General features: G+C 38.3%; 1 protein-coding gene across 2 annotated transcripts in view; it reads left to right on the plus strand.

Annotated features, from left to right (window-relative positions):
• DCAF10 (DDB1 and CUL4 associated factor 10) overlaps nucleotides 1–18,965 on the plus strand; it is a 58,854-nt gene extending 39,889 nt beyond the window's left edge. For both annotated transcript variants that reach the window (XM_081238408.1, XM_081238409.1), the window contains 4 exons: nucleotides 6,189–6,391; nucleotides 8,074–8,187; nucleotides 10,501–10,646; nucleotides 11,544–18,965. In XM_081238408.1, the coding sequence (XP_081094534.1) occupies nucleotides 6,189–6,391; nucleotides 8,074–8,187; nucleotides 10,501–10,646; nucleotides 11,544–11,912 (832 nt within the window). In that variant the 3' untranslated portion in view covers nucleotides 11,913–18,965. The remainder of the gene's footprint in view (nucleotides 1–6,188; nucleotides 6,392–8,073; nucleotides 8,188–10,500; nucleotides 10,647–11,543) is intronic.
• The last annotated feature ends 4,019 nt before the right edge of the window (nucleotides 18,966–22,984 follow it).

The following is a 22,984-nucleotide window of genomic DNA, read 5'->3' on the forward strand; positions in this document are numbered from 1 at the left end:
CCGGGAGGATCCCACATGCTGCGGAGCGGCTGGGCCCGTGAGCCATGGTCGCTGAGCCTGCTCGTCCGGAGCCTGTGCTCCGCAACGGGAGAGACCACAACAGCGAGACGCCCGCGTACCGCAAAAAAAAAAAAAAAAAAAAGAAGGGATATCATTACCAACCTTATAAAAAAATAAAAGGATTACAAAAGAATACAATGAACAACTCTATGGCAACAAATCAATTTACATAAACAAATATCTACAGAATCACAAATTACTTAAACTGACTCAAGAGCAAGTAGAAAATCTATAGACCTACTGACCTACACAGCAAGTAAAGGAATTGAATTGGTTTAAAATTGAATTTTAAAATCTTCCCACAATGAAAAGCCCAGGTCCAAAACGCTTCACTGGTGAATTTTACTAAACATTTAGAGAATAAATAATATTAATCCTTCACAAACTTTTACAGTAAATAGAGGAGGGGAGAGCACTTCCCAACTCATTTTATGAGGCTAGTATTACTCTGATACCAAACCAGACAAACATTAAGAATAGAAAACTACAGACCAATATCCCTCTCCCAAAAATATGATAAAAGTCCTCAACAAAATATTAGCAAATCAAACCTAGCAACATATATAAAGGATTATATGTCACAACCAAGTGGAATTTATTCCAGCTATATAGATAGGGTTGGTTTAACATGTAAAAATCAATGTAATACATCACATTAATAAAGGTCAAAGCCCATATATATGATCATCTCAATAAAGTCAGAAAAAGCACTTGACAAAATCCAACACCCATTTGTGATAAAACTAGGAATAATAGGGAACTTCCTCAACCTGATAAAGGACAGCTATGAAAAACCTACAGTTAAAATCATACTTAATGTTGAAAGACTAAATACATCCCCCCTAAGACTGGGAACAAGGCAAGGATGTCTGCTCTCACCACTTTTATACAACATTGTATTGGAAGTACAACTGCACTGGAAGTACAGACAAGAAAAATAACAGGCATCTAGATTGGAAAGAAAGAAGTAAAACTATCTTCATATGTAGAAGATATGATGTTATATATCAAAAATCTTGGGGCTTCCCTGGTGGCGCAGTGGTTGAGAGTCCGCCTGCCGATGCAGGGGACACAGGTTCGTGCCCCGGTCTGGGAAGATCTCACATGCCGCGGCGCGGCTAGGCCCGTGAGCCATGGCTGCTGAGCCTGCGCGTCCGGAGCCTGTGCTCCGCAACGGGCGAGGCCACAACAGTGAGAGGCCGGCGTACCGCAAAAAAAAAAAAAAAAATCTTGAATTCACAAAACTACTAGAACTAATAAGTTCAGCAAGGTCATAAAATATACTAGATTAATATATAAAAATCAATTGTATTTCTATTCATAAGCAATGAACAGTCCAAAAATGAAGGAAAAAATTCCACTAATAGCATTAAAAAACAATAAAATACCTAGGAATGAATTTAACAAAAGAAGTACAAGATTTGTACGCTGAAAACTAAAACATTGCTGTAAGAAATGTAAGAAGATACAAATGAATGGAGAGACCATTCCATGCTCATGGATTGAAAGACTCAATATCATTAAGATGGCAGTTCTCTCCAAATTAATCTATGGATTCAAGGCAACCCCTATCAAAATTCCAGCTGCCTTTTTTTTGGACAAATTGGAAGACTCACACTTCCTGATTTCAGAAATTTCTACAAAGCCATAGTAATCAAGACAGTGTGGTACTGGCATAGGATAGACGTCTAATATAAATTAAGGGAACAGAATTGAGTCCAGAAATCAACCCTTATATTTATGATCAGCTGATTTTCAGTAAAGGTACTAAAGTAATTCAGTAGTTCAGGAAAGGATAGTCTATTCAACAAATGAAAGTGAAAAGAAAAACTACAGGATGGGTATATTTGTAAATCACATCTGCTAAAGGATTTGTGTCCAGAATAAAGAATTCTTCTAACTCATTTACATGTATTCAGATAACCCAATTTAAAAATGGGCGAGATATTGACATAGACATTTCACCAAGGGTGATACACAAATCATTAATAAGCACCTGAAAAGATGTTTGACATCATTAGTCTTAAGGGAAATGCAAATTAAAACCAAAATGAGATACCACTTCACATCTGATAAGATGGCTTTAACAAAAAAGACAGCAACAAATATTGGCAAGAATATGGAGAAACTGGAACTTCATATATTGCTGGTAGGAATATAAAATGGTACAGCCATTTTAGAAAACAGTTTGGCAGCTTCTTAAAATGTTAAACATAGAGTTGCCATATGACCCAGCAATTCCACTTCTAGATATCTACCCAAGAGAAATGAATATATATATGTCCACACAAAGAATGCTTATAATAGTGTTATTCATAATAGCAAAAAAATAGAACCAATCCAAATACTTATCAACTGGTAAAAGGATGAACAAAATGTGGTATATCTATACAATAGAATACTATGTGGTACTGAAAAGGAACAAAGTACTATTACGTGCTGCAATATGGCTGAAACTCAAAAAAGTTAAGTGAAAAAGCCAAACCAAAAGACAACTTATTGTATGATTCTATTTATATGAAATGTCAGCAATAGGCAGGAAGTAGATTAGTGGTTATCTGTGGCTGGGAGTAGGAAAGGGAATGACTGCTCTTTGGGCAAGAGTGATTTTTTAGAGTGATGAAAATGTTCTAAAATTGGATTGCATTGATGACTAGACAGAAGGAAACTGATCAAAAGTAGGCACTAAAAACCTATAGCACATTTTTAAATGGTGAAACTTTAGAAGTTTTCTCTATAAAATCAGGAAGGAGAACATGCTTGCTATTTTTTTTTTTTTTTTTTTTTTTTTTTTGCGTACACGGGCCTCTCGTTGTGGCCTCTCCCGTTGCGGAGCACAGGCTCTGGATGTGCAGGCTCAGCGGCCGTGGCTCACGGGCCCAGCCGCTCCACGGCATGTGGGATCTTCCCGGACCGGGGCACGAACCTGTGTCCCCTGCATCAGCAGGCAGACTCTCAACCACTGCGCCACCAGGGAAGCCCCATGCTTGCTATTACTACTGCTGTTCACTATTGTTTTGGGTTGGAGGGAGGCAGGGTCCTAGTTGGTGCAGTAAAATAAATAAGGATTGGAATATATAAGGATTGGAAAGGAAAAAATGAAACAATATCATTCTCAGATGATATGATTGTCTGTATCAGGGGCTGGCAAACTTTCTATAAAGGACTGTGTAATAAATAGTTTAGGCTTTGTGTGTTATATTGTCTCTGAGCAGCCATAGACAATGCATGAATGGGTATGGCTATGTTCCAACAAACTTTTTATGTAAAAACAGGCAGTGAGCCAGATTTTGCCCATAGGCCACAGTTTTTAGACACCTAGGGTCTATATAGAAAACCCTAGAAATTCTACTGACAGATTATCAGAATTAATCAGCGTTAACTAGGATTGTTAGATATAAGATCAAAATGTAAAAATCAGTAGTGTTCCTATACATCACTACAAACAATTTAAATTTTTTTTAGGTACACAGTTTTTAGTAATTAAAAATTTTAGTTGGGGACTTCCCTGGTGGTCCAGTGGTTAAGACTCCATGACTCCACTGCAGGGGGCACAGGTTCGATCCCTGGTGGGGGAACTAAGATAACGCATGCCGTGTGGCGCAGCCAAATAAAATAAATAAATGATTGAATGAATGAATAAGTGCTCTTAAAAAAATTTAGTTGGGGGCTTCCCTGGTGGCGCAGTGGTTGAGAGTCCGCCTGCCGATGCAGGGGACATGGGTTCGTGCCCTGGTCCGGGAAGATCCCACATGCCGCGGAGCGGCTCGGTCCGTGAGCCATGGCTGCTGAGCCTGCGTGTCCAGAGCCTGTGCTCCGCAACGGGAGAGGCCACAACAGTGAGAGGCCCGCTTACCGCAAAAAAAAAAAGAAAAAAAAAAATTTAGTTGGTACACAGGAATAAATTGGAACAGAAAATCTGTATAACCATTATGGAGAAAACTGTAAAGTTTCATTTAAGTTATCATAAGACCTAAATAGAATCTATGGATGAGAAGATTGCTCTAAAATTAAATATAAGCAAATTTTAAAATGAAGAATATAAACTCATAAGATGGGGAAATAGGAAAGGAAGGAATGACAATAAAGTTTTAAAATCTGGAAGGCAGGAAGATGAGTGGCAACCGACTCAGCAACTCAAACTTACTTATTAGTAAGTACAAGAAAGCTGAATCCTAAACTGGCAGTGGGAAAAAGTTAAGAACTTAAGAATATTTATACAAAATCCTCAAAAATCACAGTAACTGGCAACTCTCGGTACTCTGTAACAGAAAGGGTAGCTAAAATAAGGATTCAAATGAAAGATATTTAAGAACTTATATCTCCTCCCTGAATCCATACTGCTGGGCTATTTACCTCCTCGCATTTCAGCAGGAATTTTGAATTTTATTCTCTAAAGAGGTAAAATAGAGGATATCTGTATTAAAGGATACCAGACACAGTTTGAAGGCTTGGGTACCTTACCAAAATCAGGGGGATTGAGTGACCATATGCACACTGAATATTGAATCTAGAGATCCTCACAAGTTCTTTCGGTTAATGAACTAAAGGTACTGACATTAGGAGTTCCTCAAAAAATGGCTTCACCCTATTTAGTGAAGCTCAAGCCTACCCTTGCACTCAGAGTTCCCAGTCAGCTTTTTAGTTCCCCACTCTTAATTATGAGCAGACAGCCAAACATAATCAGACATTTGACAAAAGTTTCTATGAAAAGACTTACACAAATGGGGAGATATCTTGGAAAAAGTAGAGACTACATAGGGAGAAGAAAACTTAAAATTTTAAAAACCTATAAATATCCTCAGAGAGATAAGAAAAGTTATTGCATGCTTGAAGCACTGCATGCTGACTGAAGGATGCTACAGAAGAGAGAAACAGAGGGGACTTTTAAAGTACTGGTATTGTTCTACCTCTTAACATGGGTGATGAATCACAGCTGTTCATTTTTCTTTAAACTCTACATTTGTCTTATTTATGTACTTTTCTGTAGGGATGACAAAGTTCACAGTTTTAAAAATAATTAATAAAAAGAAATAAAATGGGGACTAAAAAACATAGGCAAGGAATAAAAATCTATTCAAAAGGGCTTCCCTGGTGGCGCAGTGGTTGAGAGTCCGCCTGCTGATGCAGGGGACACGGGTTCGTGCCCCGGTCTGGGAAGATCCCACATACCGCAAAGCACCTAGGCCCGTGAGCCATGGCCGCTGAGCCTGCGTGTCCGGAGCCTGTGCTCCGCAACAGGAGAGGCCACAACAGTGAGAGGCCCGCCTACCGCAAAAAAAAAAAAAAAAAAATCTATTCAAAAGATCATATAGATTTGAAATAGAGCCAAATAGAACTTAAAGTAAGGAAATAGAACTATTGAAGTTTATAAAAACAAGTAGCAGACACAGCTTAAAAAACAGATTAAGAAAGATATTGAAAAATTACCAAGATGGCAACATATGCAAATGAGGAGATAGAAAACATGAAAGAGAAGTTATTAGACAAGGAGAGTCAAATGGGAATGTTTCAAATATCTATCTAGAGCTCCAAAAGAATAGAGAAAATAGGTGAGAGGCAATATTGGAATAATGATGGAAAATTTTCCAGAATATATAAATAATATGAAGCTTAAGATTTAGAAAGTCAAATGAATCCCAATGAAGATAAATGAAAAGAAATCCAAATTTACACGTCATAGTGAAACTGCAATACTCCAAAACAAGAAGATCAACCAAAGGAAAAAAAATTATCCAAAGTAACAATTCGACTGATAGTAGACTTAAAAATAGCAGCAATAGAAGCCAGAACTCACTGGAATATTATCCTCAATATTCAGAAAGAAATAACTATCAACCTAAAGTTATAGGCTCAGCTAACCCTTTAATCAAAGAGTGAAATGAAGATTTTCAGAACAATAAAAAGTGAGTTTATCTCAACAAAATTTTATTTAATATACTTCAGAAAGAAACAATCTTCAAAAAAAAGTTAAGAGATGGAAGGAATGGTGAGCAAAATCTTTTCATGTGTATAAGTCTGAGTGTACATCAAGTGTAAATTCTAGTTTGAAGGGCAAAAATATGACTATCACTGAATGCTTATATTCATGATAACTCTAGGTTTTGTTGGTTTGATTTCTTTTGTAGGTGTACAGAAGATGGGTGTCCACATAAGAAATTCTTTCACACACGTTTTCTCATGCGAATGAGATTAACACCAGATTGTTCCAAAATGTTGATCTCAACGTCCTCTGGATATCTCTTGATTTTGCATGATCTTGACTTAACCAAGTCTTTAGAAGTAGGCAGCTATCCCATTTTGAGAGCAAGAAGAACAACATCGAGTTCAGGTAAGCTTTCCTTTTTTGATTAAAGTTTTTTCTAAATAATCTCAGACATGGGGATGGTATATGTTTCTATTCTGAGAATGACAGCAGAAAGAAGGGAAGAAAGTTAAAAGATATTCTTTGGAAAGCTCAGTAATAGCTTTTTTCCCAAGGAAGTATAATGATCTACATGTATCTCTGACATAGTATTAATTTGTTCCTCTGTATCACAAATGATCTAGGAAGAATAACTTCTAACTCCAAAAAAAATTTTTTTAGCCCTCTGCTAGCCAGAAAGTCTTCATCAGTATTTGTAGATCATCATTATCTCAAAAATTAGTGATGGCCGAAAGTACTGTCAATCTTTTTAAAGTTTTCCTGGAACCCAGCAGAGCTGTTAAGTTATAGTCAATATAGAGTTTTAATTTTAAGTCTGTATTGCATCCTAGACTTTCAGATGTCCAGACATAGGTAGTTGGTGCCATCTTATCTCATGACCTATAAACATCCTCTTGCTAAAGCCCTGTTCCTTTTCCTGTTGCCAATTCCATTGGACTTAAGCGAAATGGGGGCTCAGGAAAACTTTGTACTATATTACGTGATAGAGACTATATTATATCTACCTTTAGGAAGAAGAGGGCTGATATAGGAACATACTCATTAGTTATAATATTGTGTTTATGAACAAGAACTCAGAAAAAAAATACTTAAGCATTTGGAAAACATAATGTTCATAAATTGTGGTTTAAAATCAACTTCAAATGGTTGGAATCTTTCTCTATGCATGGGGCCACTTCTGAAGACTCCTTTGGGAATGTGCAGGCCTCATTGTATTGCAGTTGCCTAATTTCACTGCTAAAAGTAGAAATTTAAGTTTTACCAACTTGTTTGCAAGCAAGGGATTTCATTAATATGCAAGTATAGTCCTTTTCATTTCAGATTTTTAGGTTAAACATTAATAATCAACTTTAGTTTAGTGAGCTTAGTGAGAAGTAGTGATTTAGAAGGTCTAAATTGGCATGTTTTGCTTAAAAACCAGGAAGGTTTTCTGTCTTCTAAAGGTAATTCTGATACTTAATACCATCCAAAGAAATTAGATTAATAAGAAGTCCCCACAGAAATGTGTGGCCACAAGAAAAGTGTGAAATAGAGACTGCTATTTGGAGTGATACATCAGACTCACCTATCTGATATTCATTTTATTTTCCCAGATTTCAATGTTAAGTTTGTATTGCATTTCAAAGATGGTATTCACATAATTTCAGTAATGATAGAAGTTGTTGGTATGCTTTAAGAAGGATCTGTTCATGTTCTCGGTCATGGACCTGTTGTTTGGATGCCATTCTAACATAAAACAGGCTGAACAGCTCAGTTTTCATTCTTGCTGAATTTTCTTGTTCCATTTCACTACAGAAATGATGGGAAACCTAAGCTGTTCCTATGTTTATTTGGTTTTTCATTTTTATTTCACTTAAGGAAGTCATTGATGTAAAAAGGGTTTTAGAAAGGGACTAGGCCTTAGATTGGACATTCCAAAGAGCTATCTTGCCCACCTCAGTCTTTTTTATAGGACACTTTTAGGTGGATATGTACTTACCATGTTTCAGATGAACTTTAACAATATGGTTCAAGTAGATGATTAAAAAGTTAAGAGACACTACCAGAGTTTTGCTAGCTTTACTGTCGGAACGTTTTGTATTTTCAAGATCTTACCACTTTGTCGAGTTCATCTGGCCCTAGAGTTTCTGGTTCACCTTCTCATCATAGTGATTCTAATTCATCTTCTGAGAAACACATGTCACGAGCCTCACAAAGAGAAGGTAGGTCAAAAGTTGGATTTCATAATCTTGAATATATATTCTAAAATAGCATTTTTTGGTTTGATTTTAATCCTTAAAAATAAAAGCCAATAGAGATGAGGCTATTCCTTGCTCCTCAGTAACATTTTCAAAAAGCTAACCAGGGAATTCCCTGGCAGTCTAGTGGTTAGGACTTAGCACTTCCACTGCAGGGGGCATGGGTTCAATCCCTGGTTGGGGAACTAAGATCCCGCATGCCACACAGTATGGCCAAAAAACCCAAAAAACAAACCCCCCAAAAGCTAACCAGTCTCTAGGGTTGAATATCTTGGGTTTACATTTTTGTTGGAATTTGAACTTTAGTTTTATTTTCTGGATTTAGTTTGGTCTAGTTTGGAGAGGGAATGGTTGGGAAATATAGACTCCAATCAAGGTTGTTATAGAAATTAAATGAGACTATTGCATGTGATAGTGCTATGTAAATATAAAGGGATGAGTTTATCAGGTGCTTGTGAAAGTTGCCTGGTTCCAGCCCAGCAGGCTTTTTGCTTTGCCATTTCCTTATCTCAGCAATGCCTGGCAGCCTCAGAGGGGTTGTGGGATAAAGAGCTATAATCTGGCCCCACTCTACTTTTGCCAGTTTTTCCCCAGCCAATCTGGGAGAACTAGCTGCTCAATCTGTTCTATCCACCCCTTAATTCTACGTATGCAAATTTCACTCATCATCCCTCTCCGTACTAATTCACATCTACGCTCTTACAGCACTTTTTGTTTGTTCTCCTCTTGATGGACTGATGGCCATATATATATATTTTTGTAATTTTCGGTCAGCTTTTGGATATAAGCATATCTCCTACCTAGATATTTAGAGGCAGGACTATACTTAGACTTCTAATTAGTGTTTTCCCTGGGTGGCCTCATCTGGTAAGTGCTCAATAAATGCATTCTTGATTACTTTGCCTGACTACTTCCAAGAATGGTTTGAGAGACCTTCCTAACCTAAACCTATAGACTATCCACCATCCTGTCCTCTGGATGTTGAAGACTACAATGTCTCATTTTAAGGTTAAATATTCCTCCTCTTAGAGATTTATGCCCACATATGTAACATTCCTCCTGTGGATTCTTAGGGATGTAGCACAAATAAAAGTGAAGTAACTTTGGTTCAAGTAAAATTAAGGAGGCACTTGACCCTCCAGTCTTCCCTACCCCATCTCCACCCTGGCCCTGTATGGTTTCCCCCTTTTGCCAGCTCTTGAGCAACCTCCAAGGAGCAGAGCTCAAAAACCACTGCTTACTTATTCAGAATGGGTTTCTTTTCTGCTTTTGTTATAGATTTTCAAAATTCTTGAAATAGGTTTTTTTTTCTAAAATTGTTAAGGTTCAATCACATGTGAAATAATTATTTAGGTATAATTTGGTTGTGAGAATGTAATTTAGATCGTCACAGGTTTCTGTCAATGCTGCAGTAATCTAAAGGGAAGCTTTTAAAAGAAGATAACACATCTAAGTGCAAAATAATTCACAAAGGGTCTGACAGAGGCAGCTCATTATTTTTAAAGCAACTCCTATAGGCAGAGAAGTGTTGAAATATTTCTCTTGATAATTTCTAAGCTGCTTCCTTACAATGTGTATGAAAGTGGTTCTCCACATACTTGACGGATATGACATACTTCCATTTGTAACAATGGCTCACTACAGCATTCAGTTTCATTGGGGGCCAGGTAGAAAGAAATGATGGGCCATAGCAGAGTACCAGGAATATGTACAATTGGCAGTATCTCCCACCCCTTGTTTTGACATGTCTTTGTGTGAGTTGTCCTCTCTTACCTCCAAAATTATACATTGATTTGTTGTTTAGAGTACTGTCCTTGGGGGCCATAAGTCCTGCTCCTTGCACCCATCTTTCATCTATATAAAGGCAGTCCTCATGGCTTCCAGGTATTTCCTTCTCTGGACTAGAGAGCATCAGGTCTTCTGAGATGAGAATTGTTGTCTTTTACTTTTCCAGATTCCTTTCATGTCACATAACTTGAGATGTAGATCCAAATCAAAAGGATTCCTAGTCAGCTTTAACGCCTTGGCGTTAGGTTATTGTTGATTCCTGCTGCAGGAACTTGGATTCTTTAGTTCTATCATACCCCTTCCCTCATACCCACCCCAAAGACACATACCCCAAACGTTGAGGGGCACCATGGTTTTTTACATGTGGTAGCATAAGGGGCAGATAAAGGAATAAAGGCATGAGGGTGGCTGCCAGAAATCAAAGCTTTGATGAGCTACCTTAGTCCTTTGATAATACAAATTCCACATCCTAATTTTCTCATATCTCAGGAATTTCACCACGAAACAGTCTTGAAGTCTTAACCCCTGAAGTTCCTGGTGAGAGAGACCGTGGAAATTGCATCACGTCGTTACAGCTGCACCCAAAAGGCTGGGCCACTCTTCTTCGGTGCTCAAGCAACACTGATGATCAGGAGGTATGGGCAGCAGCACCCCACCTTCAGTGGGGCTGACTGAACAAACTGCCATTGCCATGTGTGCTCATGGTGTCTTTATCCCTTCAAAATCCTTCCTCCTCTCTGGCCTGTGTGTGTCAAGCAGGAAGTACTTTAAAGGAGTCATCAGCTCAGACTGAGCCCAGCTTAATTCTTGCCTCCTTCATCCCATTGTAAAAAACCCCTTATATAGTAAATATAGGACTGAGCTAAGCTGGCTAAATGGGAGGTTTTGCTATAAAAGCCAATGGAGTATTATGATTTTCTCTTTTTAAAAACCAGGGAAAGCTTTGGGAAAGGAAGGGACTGAACTGATAACTAGGGGAAAAGATTTTATATGACCTTATGATTCTCCTTACTCTGGAAAGCAGGAGTCTTTCCAGAGCTAGCTAGCTAGTCACTAGCTCTAGAGTCTTTGAAGTGTTTAGGAGGAGAGGTATTCTAGGGCTTAGATGTCTTAACCCTAAAATATCAAGATTCTTGTTACTCTCAGAAAAGGGAATTATTACTTCAGAAGTCACAGTGGCCTCAGGGAATAAAAGGCTTTAAAGTGTCATAGTACAGAATAACCTTGGTATGAATGTCGATAAGACAGTATGGGACCTACAAGTTTTGTTAGTTGGGAGAGGGGTAGCATTCATCTGAATGATTTCTTGCAACAATTCTGAAGCTTTGGCATTCTGTGGAGTTTTTTTTTTAAAAAAGACTATCTGTAGCACTGTTTGGGACTCTGTAACTTTTTGTTTTTTAATTAGTTGAAATATAGTTGCTGTACAATATTTTATATAAGTTACAGGTGACAGTATAGTTATTCACAATTTTTAAAGGTTATACTCCATTTATGAGGCTCTATGATTTGTCTCTCTTCTCTCCCTCTAGTGGACTTGTGTCTATGAATTCCAAGAAGGAGCCCCCGTGCGACCAGTCTCACCTCGCTGTTCTCTACGACTGACTCATTACATTGAAGAAGCCAATGTAGGCAGGGGTTATATCAAAGAACTTTGCTTCAGCCCTGATGGGCGAATGATTTCTTCCCCACATGGCTACGGGATTCGCTTGTTGGGATTTGACAAACAGTGCAGTGAACTTATTGACTGTTTGCCCAAAGAAGCCAGTCCCCTGCGGGTGATCCGTTCTCTGTACTCTCATAATGATGTGGTACTGACGACAAAGTTCTCTCCAACACATTGTCAGATCGCCTCTGGGTGCCTTAGTGGACGGGTTTCTTTGTATCAGCCAAAGTTTTAGGCACAACTTACATCAAATAAGGAACTCTTCTGGTGTTTGAATTATATATTACTTCAATTTAGGTGAAGTATTTTCTTTTTAGAAGATCTTAAAAGTTTGGGTCAAGATCCTAGTTCTTATGGGTCCATGAACACACCTGTGACCTGAGTACTTGGTCGTCCAGCATCACAGGGGCATCGCCAAGTTGGACTCCAGGCAGCACCATCTTTTGCAGCATTCCTAGGCTCCTGCTGATCTGTGCCACTGAACTCCAGTTCTGCTGGTTGTTTTGCATGGTAGCTCTTGTCAAGTTTCTTTCTTTTAATTCTCTTTTCTGTTTTTTGATTTTGGTGTGAATTTTGTGGACATTTGGCAGGAGTTTTGGTTGGATTAGGAGAAACTCGTGATGCTAGTGTTGAATAAAACCCAGAAGTTTGATGTTGGCATACTGGTTGTTGAAAAGAAATTTCATCTTACCAGTATACTTGGCCTTTTAAAGTTGCTGTTGTTTCTCTATAATGAGCACAGATAATGGCATTATTCTTACAACTGTTATAGTTTTGCAGCAAAATGTCTTTTAAGTTTCCTGTTAAAGTTATACATATTTTTTACTGTGAGAGGGATTTTGTTGTGAAATTCTAGAAAAAAAATTACCACCTCTTTGTAGTTTATTTGTACGAATTTTTAAATCTGTAGCATGTGTCCTTACTTGGTATTTTGTTCCTGTCAACAGCATTAGAAAGGAAAAGAGGAGAAGGAATGGGCTTTGGTCATTTCTATTGTATAGAAGAGGATTTATTTATTAGATTATACTCTCTATCTGGCCACAGAGTGATGAGAACAATGTGGCTTAGATTTTCTGTTTCCTCTGTCAGATTATTTGAATCACAGAGGATGACAGGTGGAGGGAAAATCGAGAGTAAAGACGTTGTGTTTTTCTGATCATCCTTGAGCTCAGCTCTTACCATTAATGAAGGGAGAACTGTGATTGTTTTCAAGCTGTTGTCATAACTGTGGTGGTCCGTGACTTCGGTGTCGTGACTAAGACCTTTTGTTATGTTTTGTTATGGAACACAGCAAGTAGAAAGCATCATGCAGGGGCCAGGCATAAGGCTGACTACTCTGCTGAAGTAAGCAGCTTTTTTCTAGTCTCCTCCACTTTGAATGGGACTATCCTTAGAAGAGATTTGCCAGAGGCTGGAGTAATTTGAGCCACATGCTAGCTTTTTCCCTCTTAGAACACATTCTCTTAGGCCAGTGGTTCTCAAACATTAGGGTGCATTATAACCACTGGGGAGCTTGTGAAAAATAGAGAAACCTGGCCCTCACCTTAGGAGGTTCTGATTCAGACAGGGAGAGGACAGGAATCTGTATTTTTAACACGAACCCCAAGTAATCTGTATTCAGGTGGTTCCTGGATCACAGCTTCAAATATTACTACCTTAAACATCAGTAAATATTTCTGTACCCATCAGGTGCTTAACACAACTCCCAGAAGGTGTTTTGATTATTAAAAAAAATAAGCAAATAAAAGCAATTTTAGAGGTAGAAAATAACTTAAAATGGACTCAATCTCGTTATTAGATGAATGAGAGAAGTTAAGTGACTTGCCTAAAGTCATCCTGCAAAATTAGTGGCAGAGCCAGGACTTGAATTCAAGTCTTAATTCCTTGCTCAGGGCAATTTCTACTGTATTATGCTGGCTGTTAAAACAGTGACTTATGAACACTTTTTTTGCCTTTAAGTTGTACTATTGTGAATACCTTTAAACTGGCCAGTAGACTGAAAAAGGAAGACATGGGAGTATCAATGCTGAGAATTCCAGCCATAAGAAGAAAAGTGTTTTAAATCTTATAGAAATGTTTAAGCAACCCAAATACATGAATAAAAATGACACTTTTTGTAGAACCTGCCAGACAGCCATTCACACACGTACAGAGGTTACATCTCACTTGGATAATGTTGGCTCTAGGACAAATTTTAAAAATTAGATCTTTCTTACCATGGATGTTAAAAAAAAATTGGAAATTTTTTAGTCATCAAGAAAAGTACCCACAATGAAAACACAGGTTTGCCATAAACTTTCTTAAAAACACATATTTAAGAGAAAATAAAGAGACAAAAACACCTAATGTTGACATTAAAAATAAGCTACCAAGTACGATGGTTGTATTGATAATCAAAAGAAGTTTCCATATATTGCATCTCCTTGGGAGAGCGCTCCATGTCAGATGCTGGGCCCAAATGTTGCCCAACTCTAATAAATTTCAGTCTATGATTCTAGAATATCTATCGTGTCAAATAATGTACATACTTTACTACTAACTCTCACAAAAACTGCAAGGTAGGTGGCATGAGCACCAATGTACTTTGGGGGAAATGGGGGGTCAGAAAGGTTGATTTGCCATAAGTCACAGAGCTGGCATGGATGGGGTGGCAGCACTGAGATTCAAACTCAGTGTTTGTTTGAGTTCCAAGCCTGTGCTTGCTTACTCTACCATTTTGCCCTTTAGTTTGTAAAGGATGGTAAACTGGCCTGTTAATTATTTTAACACCCTCTGGAAGTTGTTTATTTCAGAGCTGTCTCATTTTCTGCACCATGCAAAAGAATATTTACAAGATAGACAATTTCCATTAGAATTAATGCCATAAACTGCAGGGCACACATACGGTCCGTTCCTAACTAAAAACCCTCATGTAGGGTAAGTAGCTATAAAATAAAGAAAAATGGAGGATTAATAGCCTTATACAAAAACAGAGCCTCACAGATGAGAATTAAAAATAGCAAACTCAACAAAACCTTTGTCCTCTCTGAGGTATTGTCATGATTAGAAAGTCATCAGGGGATATTAATCAAGGAATTAAAGGGCATTAGGAATGCCATACTATTGGAGATTACACTTAAAATTTCAAGGTCCCATTTCACTTAGTGTATAAAATCTAATTTGGTGTTTTTAACTCTAAAGTTTTATTTAGTCATTTTTAATGATAATTGGTAAATGTATTATAATTGATAATATAATTGTTGGTAAGTATAGTATAAATTATACATCTGTTTTAAAAAGCTTTCTGCAGAACAGTATATTTATGGCAAAGCTATGTTGAATGAGTTTAAAAACATCAAATATACCGCAGTTCCTTATTTTCAGTTGTGAAAATGAAGTGGCTGATGCAGAAGAGACCTCTATTTTTATCTTTTGAAAATGTCTGTGGTCTTTTTTCTCAGAAGCCCAAAGAGCATGTATATTTTTTTTCTCCTTGTTACATCCCCAAGAAGAGGCTATACCAAAAATTTTAGGAAAACAAGATGGTAAAGGTAAATCACATATTCCTCACTCCTATGTCTAGAACCAAGATCACATCATATCATTGTTAAGGCTGTTTTCTAGAAAGTGCAATATAGGAAAAACACTCTGAGACTCTTTTAGGAGCCTAGTGTTTCCCATATTAGAATATATGGTGTTGGCATCCATAAGAATCTGTTAAGCTTGTGTTTAACAGGAGAAATGGTCTGATAACTTACTGATGACAATCATCCCCATTTAATGACCAGCAGTCACTGAGAGCTATGAAAATTCAGTAACACAGTGTTGGTCATGAAGGAAAGCATATATATTAATGTTGGGATAATTAATGCATATATCTTAAGTGCCAAAATTTAAAACTTGTAATTATTTTTGATGCAAGTCTTTCAGATATGTCAGTATACCTACCCGCCTTCCTAAACAGCATGCTCAGTACAATTCACTTATTCATGATGAGAGTAAAAGTTATATTCATGTGTTATTACAAATATCTAATGAGCTCTGATGTATGTAAAATAATTCATAAGTTGTAAAGGGCTATAACAAATTGATATTAATTATTATAAAGCGATTCCCTCAGCCTTGAGGTATATATAATCATTTGCCTCAGATTCCTGGTGTGGTTTTTGTTTTTTTTTTTAATTTAAAAAATTTTGTATCTGCTAAGCAGTTTGTTTTGCTTATATAGTGGTCTCCTACCACACTATCAATATACCTGCCTCTAACAGGCTCCCCACTTCCTTCTAATGTGCTGTGTTCATCTGTTATGAGCTGGGACGTGAGATAACCAAGCCTGCTTAGTTTCTAATGGGCTGGGTGAGCTCTGGGTGCACAGTCTGTGAGACAGCTCTTTTGGTTGCTCACCACCTTCCTGACAGGTTCATAATAACCTTCTGGATAATAGTTCCCAGTTAAAGCCCAAGCTAGTGATTTTTTTCAGTTGCCACTAAGTAAAATACTACAAGCTAAGGATGCTGCTAGATTAAGGAGAAGCAATGTACCAAAGTACAGGGAAGCAAAAACAAAGGCTCTGTAGTTGCACAAGGGTCTTTCATGCTTTTAAGAAAAAAGAAGAGTGCAGAGGGGAAAAAAAAGTGAAAATCCAGATAGACTTAAGAGTATTTTTGATGCCATTAAACTGTCAGTAGTTATTAAAATATATGGTTAAAAAATAAAATAAAATAAATGGTTAAATTATCACACATTGTACAAAGACACAGTTAAGTCTCAGTGCAAAATGAGAGTGTACCGAAATTTATACCCTGAACACAATTCGTAAGAATTTCTTCCATTCAAACATAATGGAAATTATTATCAAAAGGAAAGTCTCAAATTTACCTGTATGCCACTTTTTTAGTTGTAAATGAATTAGTGATAGAAAAATGGGTTTTATCAAAAACTCCAGGCAATACATCTCACATGCACACACCTCTATACAGGTGCCACACTTTTTGTGTGTGGTTAACCTATTTAAAAGGTTGATGGCAAACTTGCATTGCAGTGGTTAGGAATCTGCCTGCCAATGCAGGGGACACGGGTTCAAGCTCCGGTCTGGGAAGATCCCACATGCCGCGGAGCAACTAAGCCCGTGCGCCACAACTACTGAGCCTGCGCTCTAGAGCCCTCTGGCCATAACTACTGAGCCCACGCACCACAACTACTGAAGCCCGCGCGCCTAGAGCCCATGATCCGCAAGAGAAGCCACTGCAACGAGAAGCCCTGCGCAACGCAACGAAGAGTAGCCCTCTCTCGCCACAACTAGAGAAAGCCGCACACAGCAACAAAGAACCAAAGCAGCCAAAATTAAATAAATTAAATTTTAAAAAGATTAGGAGACCACCTGGGGCTAGATTAAGGGAGTGCAAGTCCTGTTCACACCCTAATCTTGTCAGAGACCCCACCTCTGGAAAAAACAACAACAACCTCACATTTAGCATTAGTTTGAAAATTTTTGTTTACATTTTGTTCACTTTTAGAATCAAGCAGTGGCTTGGTGGTTCTTGTTAGTGATAGTCTAAACTTTTTTGATCATGTAACTCTTAACAGAAAAAATTAGAGAATACACTCCAAATTTTGATCATTTATAAATTATATATATTGTTATACTGATCTATTATGTACATTATAAAACATGTATAAGGAAATTTTAAAAGGATAAGATGTTTAAAAAATCAAAGTTCTACATTACCTCTTGCACTTCCAGGGTTCACCTTGTCCTTCCACTGGCATATGCACACTTCATTTTTTGAAGCCTACTGTTCTCAAACATAGAAATGGCATTTTGCACTGAAAACACATTTACTAAGATCTGAACCATTCACATCTGTTCACTAATGTTCTGGTCATTTACAAGTTTGATATGAATCGTGTGTAGAGTTTTATAAATTATTCAGTGAAAATTATTCATACCAGTAGGAAGCATAGTTGATAAATTTTTGTCAAGCTGTATACAGTGATTGGTTCTCATATAGATAAATTTAGAACATGCTAATTTCCACACTGTTCCCTAGAATGACATTTTCTTGTGTTATTTAACTGTGATTGATGGTTCATTTTGCCATACTATTTTAAATTTACTAGAAAAATGACAATCCTACTTGGGATGCTTTTTTGGGAAGTCACTGAAAAGAAAAAGAGTGAATCCCTTTCAGATTTTTGAGAAATTAATTTTTTGAGAAATTAATCATTCTTTAGCTAACTTAACTAACCATAGCACTAATGATCACTATTTCAGTTATTCCTGAAATACGATTGACATATTTTGGACTATTTAAAAATTGATTTTTTTATTTAAAAGGAAGTGATTTTAACGATTTATATTTACATCAGTTTCCTATTACTGATGTAACAAATTACCACAAACTTAAAACAGCACAAATACATGTTCACTGAGATTTCCTTCTAGGCCCTTCCCTTCTGGCAGAGAACATGAAAAGTGGTGCAGGCATTAGCATCACCAGGAGGGCCTGTTAAAACAGATTGCTAGGTTGACATCCAGAGCTACTTATTTCACAGGTCTGGGGTGGGAGGCCCCATTCTGCATTTCTAACCAGTTCCCAGTTGATGCTGTAGGTCTGGGGACCACAGTTTGAGAACTAGGGATTTAGAAAATGCAGTTAGGGTTTAGATTCTTCATGGATGACAGTTCCATGGATCTCTGTGAAGATAAAGAAAGCCTGTTTGGAGAACCTATTAACTTTGGAGCTTGAGAGATGGACAACCATGCATCCCATCAGTTACACCATCTTCCTTCAGCAACAGCTAAGACTTCCCTATTTTTAAGTGGTATTTAAGTTACTGAGCAGTTAATTACACTAAGATCATCTTACCTTCTCAGGAACAGACCTGGTGCTGTGTGCCTTATCTTCTAACTCCACGAGAGGAGCCACAACAGAAACACAGTGAGCTCCAAACAGCTTCCAACTGCTGCGGACAAATTCAAAACAGGAGCAACAGAAGCTCTAAGCAGAGCACAGACAACTCAGAACAGCTTTTCAACCCTTTTTGGGGGGAAACAGCTGTCTCCTTTGTAAGCTATTTAAATTATGGGTACACGAGGCTGCTGTGCTTACATTAACTTGCAAAAGCCCATCACTATAAAAGATGAGTTTTTGGGTAAAATGAAGGATCCAAATTTCATTGTAAAAGGATTACTTTATAAAAGTAAAATACAAAGTATCAGATCTGTTCTGAATACATTGTATTTATTCTTAGGCAGTTATTACTGAAGAGGTTTTGTGTGTGTACATAATAAATGTATGTATAAAAGGACTTCCTGGCCTTTGTTGAAAGTTGCAGAGTATTGGTGGGAAGATCATGAACCCTACCCTGGTCACTTCAGGGGTGAGTAGACCACTCACTTTTGGGGCCAACTTAAGAAAAACATCAGTCCATCAGCCACCATGTTACTCACCAGCCCTGTCACAATCTGGTGTGTATTCTGGGCTTGAGAGAGAGGAGGTGGCCACCACGTCATTAGGACTAGTGGGAAGGATAAGTTAGTAATATGCCATAGGCCTGTATTCCCCTCTAGCAGGTATTTCTGTAGTATTCTATGACTTCATGGCAGTCTAGAATAACTAGTATATTAAAAGAACTGAACTGAACTGAGTCCCTCAATACATTGCAACATCAAGTATTGTGATAAACACCCTAATGATTTGTCTTAATAGTTTATTATGAGATGTTCAAACATACAGCAAAGATGAAAGAATTTTACAAGATTCTACTGTCAACACTTTACTAAGCCTGTTTTATCAGTTATGCAATATTCTACCCATCCATCAATCCATCTTAATTTTTTTTTTTTTTTTTTTTTTTGCGGTACACGGGCCTCTCACTGTTGTGGCCTCTCCCGTTGCGGAGCACAGGCTCCGGACGCGCAGGCTCAGCGGCCATGGCTCGCGGGCCCAGCCGCTCCGCGGTATATGTGGGATCTTCCCGGACCGGGGCCCGAACCCGTGTCCCCTGTATCGGCAGACGGAGTCTCAACCACTACGCCACCAGGGAAGCCCCACCATCTTAATTTTTGATGTATTTTGATGAATAAATTGCAGATATCTGTACCCATCCTTTTAACTCCTCAGCAATACATATCATTAACTAAAGTTCAATATTTTTCTGTTGTAAAACTTCCATACAATGAAGTGCACAAATATTAACAGTATGCTTGCTAAATAAGTTTAGGCCAATGTATACACTTGTGTAACCCAAACCCCTATCAAGATATAGATCACTACCGTTACCCCAGAGGCAGAAAGTTCCTTCATGCCCCTTCCCAGAGTTAACCAGTTTTTCTTCCCAACAGATTTGCCTCTTCTAGAACTTTACATAAATGGAATCAGACATTATGTATTCTCCATGATGATCTTTAAAAGATAAATTCCTAAAAAATTCAGTGTCTCTGAAACAGGGAGAATAGTGATAAAGATAACATCTGGGATCAGAGTATGAGTCATTCATTGAATAGGTATTATGAGAACCTCTAGTCCTTGGATACAAAGATCAGAAAGACAGCCCTGCCCTCAAGGCATTCACACTGTCTTAAGGGATACAGCACAAACATCTTGGCCAGAGAGCTGGGGTTGAGACAGTCATCACGTGCCACAGGAGACCTAATCCAGCCTGGGAGCCAGTAGGGAATCAAGGGAAATTTAAGGTTTTACCTGTCACAGGCAGCCAATGCTCTGTATAGTCCACAAGTCTAGAATCTTGAAACTCGAAATGATTTGTCCTTACAAGGGCAGCTTTACAGTACTGAGCAGATGTAAGGCAAATCTGCTAAACAAAATAAAGAAACTATAAAAGGTACAAATTGAAATTAGGGATGTTTTCTTCTTTAGTTTGACTTGATATAATTCAAATATATTTAGTATTGATTCCAAACATAAAAACACCATGCTTTTCTGTTCCTGGACCACAAGTGGCAGAAGTTTTGAAGGCCTCCAAACAGCAACAGCAAAGCTTTAAATCTTCTTGGACTTTGCCTTAGCTTTCTCAAGGCTTATCACACCCATTATATCTCCAAGTTTAGGCCCTCACCTCCTAACTCCTTTTCACTTGTTACCTTCATATTTTACACACAAATTACAAATGAAAAGTACCTGGATCCCTTACATACCCACTTTTCCCTATTATGTCTTGAAAACTCTATGGCTCTTTTTCAGTGGGGAGTGAGAAGTGGGGAGGCCAGGAAAACCTCGAAATTTGTTTAATCACTCTTTTTCAGCGAAGTATGAGAGGGGTAAGGAAAGTTTGGAGGCTTCCTTTTTACCAACGGGAAAGGAGAAAGCTATATACCAGGTGCCTCGTATTACTATAGATATGATGACCCTTGAAAGAAATTAGTTTCTTTTCCCTATTATCTCTGAAACAAAAAGGTATATAGCATCTCAATGTAACTAGATGCATTCCCCCTTTTTGGTGTACTCTGTAAGGAGCAAGCCACTGCTGACTAATGACTGGTTCCTGAACTGAATGATGGTGGTGAAAGGTAAAGCAACTACTGAGGTGGTCTGCTCTAAACAAAACAAGCCACTGCCTTCATGGCACTTCTACAGTAACAAAGCAGCAATGACACACTAATTATTTTAAGGAATACTTTCTTCTTGTCCTTCTTGGTCAGCTTCACTCAGCTGAGATCCACAATTCACAAACAGTGCAAGAATAAGAAAAATGGAGCCTGTACATTGGAGTCCTGACTAGTACAGAGACTTGTGTCAGATTGGCTGGATATTTCTGAGAGTAAAGGATAGGTGAATGTAAAACTGAATCACTTTGCTGTACACCTGAAACTAACACAACATTGTAAATCAACTCTACTCCCATATAAAATAAAAATTAAAAAAAAATCATAGCGAAGTGTTACACATGAAGGAGAGCAAAGAAGAGCCTCATCCTTTAGCTCATGTATGTTATGGGCTGAATGCTTGTGTCCCCCACGACCCCAAGCTTGCAGGTTGCAGCCCTGACCCGCAGTGTGATGGTATCTGGAGGTGATTAGGTTTAGATGAGGTCAAGAGGGTCTCTCTCTGCCATGTGAAGACACAGAAGTCTGTACACCAAGAAGAGGTCTCTCACAAGGAACCAAATCTGCCAGCACCTTGATCTTGGACTTCCCAGTGTCTGGAACTGAGAAATGTCTTGTTGTTTAAGCCTAAATATTTAGTCTATGGTATTTCATTATGGCAGCCCAAGCAGTGTTAAAATTTGTTTCTGAAACAACTTCCATGACCCATCAAGGAACTAAAGTCAGGATATTCCAGAATGCTGTGATCCTAAATACTCGCGCATCCCTTCACTCTTTTGATTCTTAAAGAAACATTTGTCAGACATCTACAAGGTGTCAGGCACTGTGCCAGGAACTTGAAACTGTGGAAACTAGAGCAGAGTCCCTGCCTTATGGAGCTGACATTCAAAAGGGCCAAAGACATCAAATAATGACAATATAATTAAAACAGGTAAGTGCTATGAAAACAGCACAGGAATGTGGCAGCACAAGAATACGTAAGAGGGGAACCTGACTTGGTCCTTAAAGTGTGAGCTGGCTTCCCCGAGGAAGTGACGTTTGAGCTGAGATCTGAAGGCCTCAGTAAGAGTTACTGCGTGAACCAGAGGAGAGAGCAGGGTTCAGTGCAGCGGGACTCCACATGGGTAAGGCTGGGAGGCTAGAGAGTACAGAAGTCCCCACGGCAGTGGCTGGGCAGGGCAGTTTTAGCTGGAGATGACAACAAGGGAGACAGGGCCTGGATCATTTCATCTAGAAAAATGATAGGAATATGAAGAATGGATTGAAGGCAGATGAGAATTTTGATAAATCCTATTTTATCCTCAATTTCTACTTCAAAATCACATATACTCATCTGGAGAAAAAGTTCCCCACTGGAAACTAGATGCTGAAGGGATTAAGCTGGGACCAGCCTTTGGAGACTGGGAGGCACTGCAGCTACGGCAGACCTCCCTCGGGCCCCTCCCCGTCACACCAAGAGCAATGCTCTCTACTCCCCTCACTCTGCCGAAGGGTTACAATGACATTTCATCAGATGATGTGTCAAACCCCTTTAATGAATTCTAGATTTCAGGATATTCACTTTTATACTGAATTTCTAAAAAAATTTCTAAAACAGGAGTGTTTTATATGACAACTGCTCCCTTACTTGGCGGACCTCATCAGGCAGCCTCAGCTATCCCTAGAGTCAGGAAGCACCTTATCATTTAATGTGTAAACCAACAGTGTAGCTAATATGATTTCAGTCTCCTAACAGAAACAAGCAGTATGAAATCAAAAGC

The sequence above is a fragment of the Mesoplodon bidens genome (assembly GCF_964165515.1).
Source record: "Mesoplodon bidens genome assembly, chromosome: 6".
NCBI classification, from domain to species: domain Eukaryota; kingdom Metazoa; phylum Chordata; class Mammalia; order Artiodactyla; family Ziphiidae; genus Mesoplodon; species Mesoplodon bidens.